Source organism: Adiantum capillus-veneris, chromosome 4, assembly GCF_014529385.1.
Source record: "Adiantum capillus-veneris isolate H3 chromosome 4, ASM1452938v2, whole genome shotgun sequence".
Taxonomy (NCBI): domain Eukaryota; kingdom Viridiplantae; phylum Streptophyta; class Polypodiopsida; order Polypodiales; family Pteridaceae; genus Adiantum; species Adiantum capillus-veneris.
Window position 1 is genome coordinate 158,877,578 of NC_140934.1, and position 5,670 is coordinate 158,883,247.

General features: G+C 42.5%; 1 protein-coding gene across 1 annotated transcript; it reads right to left on the reverse strand.

The window, feature by feature from the left end:
• Positions 1 to 4,094: 4,094 nt before the first annotated feature.
• On the reverse strand, positions 4,095 to 5,048 carry LOC147460226 (pentatricopeptide repeat-containing protein At4g16470-like). The gene is made up of 2 exons (XM_086511685.1): positions 4,885 to 5,048; positions 4,095 to 4,509 (listed from the first exon to the last, which is right to left on the reverse strand). The coding sequence occupies exons 1-2, from the start codon at positions 5,046 to 5,048 to the stop codon at positions 4,095 to 4,097; spliced, it is 579 nt and encodes a 192-aa protein (XP_086367811.1).
• Between the last annotated feature and the right edge of the window lie 622 nt (positions 5,049 to 5,670).

A 5,670-nucleotide genomic window follows, 5' to 3' on the forward strand; every position in this document is an offset into this window, starting at 1 on the left:
TGCTTTTTAATCAATGAGATCATGATTTGTGTTCATTATGTGTTGGTTTATCATGCTTCTCTCACTTATGCTTGCTTTGCAACCACATTATTTCTACCCAACATCTTAGGCACTATTTCAGATTCACACCATGGCTTTGTTAGGGACGACAAAGATCTAGGCAAGGGCGAATGTTCAAACATTCCAACACTTGTAGCCATTGCCTATTTATGGGTTCATTACAAATTCGAAATTGTATCAACATGTTTATTTTTATGATTTGGGTGACCGATTTTTTTTAAAGAAATCACTTTAATCTTTCCAATATATAACAATTACCTGAACAAAGGTAACTTAGAAGAAACCCCCTCATCCTTCCTTGATAACATCCTCGAGAAACCCCTCATCATCCCTAGGTATGTTAATTGGCATCAAGGCTCGGGGAAAGGTAGGTTTGCTTTATCCAAAACCTACTCAAATCAAAATATGGTTATCTCAAGTTTTGGCAAGAATTCAAGATTTTCAGTTTAAAAGTCCACTTTTATATAGAATTTTCCTTCTCAAATATGGTTTTCACCTTCTTCTAATGGAGTGGAAGAGATCCAAAACGGTTCCGTAAATCATTTTCTCAAGCCCTGATTGGCATGTCCTTGGTTTTTCTAGACAGATATAAAGGTCTAGCATGTTTTTTACAAATTTTGATAGGTCTAATAGGGTCAAAAATAGCATTAGGTTTCTTGAATTCGTGAAATTGGATGGTCCTTCCAACCATAAGTTTGTCTTGTATCAACTAAAGCTTTGTTGGTGATGGGGTTGCAGAAATGGGGGATGCCGTCGGTGGAAAATAAGAGCCATGGCGAGGAGCTCGGCTAGCAAAGAAACGAGAGAGAGAGAGAGAGAGAGAGAGAGAGAGAGAGAGAGAGAGAGAGAGATTTGATACTCAATAGTAAATAACACGCTATATCACTTTGTTGATTAAAGTCTTTTACATATATGTAACCACAAACTTGCCATGCTATAGAAGAACCGTTTCCCACGGGTTATGACCACAAGGGCTTGAAAACCCAACAAATCCCCCCCCCCTCAAGCCCAAACTACTGACAATGGACTTGATACAGACCATGGTAGAGTCCAATCACCTGCAACCATGAGTAGAAGTCCCCCCCTAGCTTGACAATAACATAGGTGTGTGTGCACTTTCCTCAAACAACCATCAATCTGAGACATACCAAAACTCGACCAAACAACAAAAGGGGTGGTCTTACCACTTTATTTTCGTGGCAGTGTTTATAACCCATACAATTATTGACTTCATTGCAATAACTGACAAATGAAATGCTGAAATAAGACTTTGTATGATTATTATGACAATAGACAAAAGATGACAATTTCGTGACACTAAATTGGTTTCGAAAACTTGTACTGTAGTCGTGAAGCAGATACTCATGTGAGATGTATAGCAGTTGTTGATGTATCGAGTGCTTGAAGCAAAACGTTCTTCACTTGCTTTCTTTATTGATAAACTTTGATTGTGGAGTTGCATATTTGCTCTTCTTTTACTGACCTTGATTTCAATATCCTGCATTGAACAATGCCAATATGCAAACCCTTTTGAAATCTTTAAGCTCTACAAAATCGCTGAACACGACTTGGCGATGACAATGAATAACGGGGTGTGAATGGCTTTATGTGTGAACCCTAGCTTCAATAGGAGATTTTAATCAACAATTTATTTTGTGTTTGTAAAACAAAAATAACATTCTCTAGGCAGCTCTGAAGTCGGCTCTCTGAAGCACCGTGTGCAGATCAACCCCGGCTCTCAAGCCCTGTGCACTGGTTGAGCAGTTGCGGGCTTATTCTGGTTGTCTCATGCACCGTGAGCAGAGGTATCTCCTAGCGAGTCTGAGACTGCATCTCCAAGCGAGCTCTTGTATGCACCACCTACCAACAGCGTTTTGGTACACTCCTGGCCACCGCCTGCAACTCTTCAACGGCGCATGTGTTTGACAGCGCCACGAGTTCCAGTCCTCCTTACTTTGGCGGGCCACCTGGGCTCTGATACCAGTTGATGGGGTTGCAGCTATGGGGGATGCTGCCGGTGGGGAATAAGAGCCATGGCGAGAGAGAGAGAGAGAGAGAGAGAGAGAGAGAGAGAGAGAGAGAGAAACGATACTGAGTAGTAAATAATACGCTATATCACTTTTGATTAAAATCTATTACATATATGTAACCACAAACTTGCCATGCACACTGAAATTAATTTGCATGCTCTAGAAGAACCGTTTCCCACGGGTTATGACCACAAGGGCTTAAAAACCCAACAGTTGGATCACGGACGACACTCATTTGGACTATACTCTTGTGAACATCTTTCCAATGGTATACCTAATGGCTTAAAAATAAATATATTCACTACTTTCATAGTGCAAGGACACTCTAAAGAGAAGAAAACTAGAAAGAGAAATTAAAAACTAGAAAGAGAAATTAAGCAAAGGAAAATACAAATGTAGTAATGTGCACTCCAAACACAAAGTCTTTTGACTTTCCACTTCCATGGATCTTTTCATTTCTTAAACTCACCCTTCAGTTATTCCTTTTTGATGTTTTGAAAGGCTTTTTAATTTTTCGAGATTGGGAAGACCTAATGGAACCACTTTCAAAGAAGACACCAGACATCACTTTATTATTTGCCCTCTTGCCAAGATTATATGGGCCTTGGTTTCATTGGGCCGGTTTTTCCTCGTGAATCTTTTTCTCCTCGTGGTGACTTGGTTTTGGAAAACTCACTCATGCATGTCATCCTTGGCATTTTCAATTGCTTTTTTATATGCTTCATCATTGGGGTTGTTAGCATCATTGGACCACACAAAACGCCTTTATTATTTCTAGTGCAAGTGTTGTTCACCATGTATTCAGGGTTAAAACTTTGGAATGTTTCCTCGCTCTATAGCAAATGCACAGGTCTGGAAGGATGACATCTTGGCGGCGACATTCATTATTCGATCATTTAGCATGACTGCATTGCCATCTTGGTTATGAACTTTCTAAAAACCCTAACCCTAACTGTTGGCTGAAACCCTGATTTGGGCGATCGAAATGCCACGGTGAAGCAGTACGGATATTCCGAGATTTGCGACGGAAATTACAAAAAAGAAGAGCCAGCTTTTGGCGACGCAATTTGGGCATGGAAGAGAGAGAGTTCCATTGCTTTATTTTAATGAAAGCCCTAAAGAGGGTTTGAGAGAGAAACAGAGTTGCTTTTGAATTGGAAGCTTTTGGGGCTCTGCTTTTGGCATCCCTTGTAAACAAACAAATAAGCGGAGAGGGGTCTCACTCTGCAGAGCATCTGGACGCAGAGTCTGAGAGTAAAACCCTAACCGCTCTCTTGTACTTTGACATTGATTAATACATAAAGAAATACCGAAAGGGGCACCGGTCTTTGGGGCCAATAGAGTCTAGGCACGGAATTCCGTCGGGCCAATGCAAATCTATTGTGATCTGTGAATTGTTTTAAAGTGGTTATTTGGTGATGTCGTGATTGATTCTTCACTTGGAGTGAAAGTACCCATGAAACTTCAAGTTCCCCACATTGACATTTCCAAAGCTTTTCCCTAGTGATAATCACCATAAAAGCATTTTCCACGTACAAAAATGTGCAAACTATTTGCGTCTTTGACCACTATTTTATGTTTCTCTATTTTGGGTACCAATTAGGGCCCGCATGTTTTTGGTGATGCATACTTCAGTCCTTTGTGGCGTATTGATGATGCACAAGCAATTGCCAGTTTCCCAAAAAAAACTTTTTTCGATGAAGGGGAATATTTTGTGGGACCCAATTCAAATCAAGAGGAATATTTTGTGAGACCCAATGCAAATCTGGGGACAACTTAAGTTCAAGATCTTGTAGCTTCAAAAAGATTTGTTTGCTTGGTATCCTGGCTGCTTTGCGGATACTTGGTGTCCTGTCTGCTTTGCAGATGCTTGGTATCCTAGCTGCTTCCAAGCATCATTCCTGATTATCATGCATTCAATGTTTTGTGCCGCCTCCTGCTTGCCAGCAGTTGCATAAATGTTACTCATTAACTCATATGATGCAAGATTACATTCATCTAATTCTATTGCACGCCCAAAGGCCAATCTTCCAAGCTCTGGACATTTCCCCACTTCTGACAAGCACCGAGAAGAGCCACCCAAACTGGAGAATAATCAGATGATGGCATGATTTTGATTACTCTCATAGCTTTGTCGAAATGCCTTGCCCGCCCAAAAAGACCGACCATGCACGTGTAGTGCTCTTTCTCTGGCATAATGCCATATTTTTCCCTCATGCTATCAAAAACCATTTGGCCCTCATCCAGTAGACCTGAGTGACTACATGCATTGAGCACGCTAAGAAAAGTGATTGCAGTTGGGGAAGTGCCCTCGTCTTGCATCCAATAAAAACAGTTCAGAGCCTCCTCAGCCAGCCCCTGCTGGGCATATCCTCCTATAAGAGCACTGCAGGAGACTTCATCTGGCGAGAAACCCTCACTTCGCATCCGATGAAAACAGCACAAAGCCTCCTTGCCACAGCCATGTTGAGCATATCCTGTAATCAACGCATTCCAAGAGGCAACATCCCGGACAGAAAGTTCATCAAAAACATCTCGTGCTTTCGTAAGGACACCACATTTGGCATACATATCAACCAAAGCACCGCCAAGCACGACATTTTTCTCCAACAGCCCCCAACTGGCAATCTCATCATGAATTCTCTCACCCATGGGAAGGTCTTGCGTAAGGGCACAGGCCTTCAAGGTGCAAGCATAGGTGATTGCATTTGGAGAAAAGCCTTCCCTTCGCATCTGGTAAAAACAGCCCAGAGCTTCCTTGCCACAGCCATGTTGGGCATATCCTGCAATCAACGTGTTCCAAGAGATGACATCCCGGAGAGGATGCCCATCAAGAACTGCTCGTGCTTTTGTTAGGGCACCACATTTGGCATACATATCAATCAAAGCAAGGCGAAGTTCGACATTTTTCTCCAACAACCCCTGACTAGCAATCTCGTCGAGAATCCCCTCACCCATGTGAAGGTCTTGCGTAAGGCCACAAGCTTTCAAGGTGCAAGCATAGGTGATTGCATTTGGAGAAAAGCCTTCCCTTCGCATCTGGTAAAAACAGCCCAAAGCTTCCTTGCCACAGCCATGGTGGGCATATCCTGCAATCAACGAACTCCAAGAGACGACATCCCGAAGAGGATGCCCATCAAGAACTTTTTCGTGCTTTCGTGAGAGCACCACATTTGGCATACATGTCGACCAAAGCACCGCCAAGCACAACATTTTTCTCCAACAGCCCCTGACTAGCAATCTCATCATGGATTCTCTTGCCCATGTCAACGTCTTGCGTAAGGCCACATGCACTTACGGTGCAAGCATAGGTGATTGCATTTGGAGAAAGGCCTTCCCTTCGTATCTGGTGAAAACAGCAAACAACTTCCTTGCCACAACCATGTTGGGCATATCCTGCAATCAACGCATTCCAAGAGATGACATTACGGACAGGAAGCCCATCAAGAACTTTTTGTGCCTTTGTGAGAGCACCACATTTGGCATACATATTCACTAAAGCATTGCCAAGCACAACATCTTTCTCCAACAACCCTTGACGAGCAATCTCATTGTCAATTCTCTCACCCATGTGAAGGTC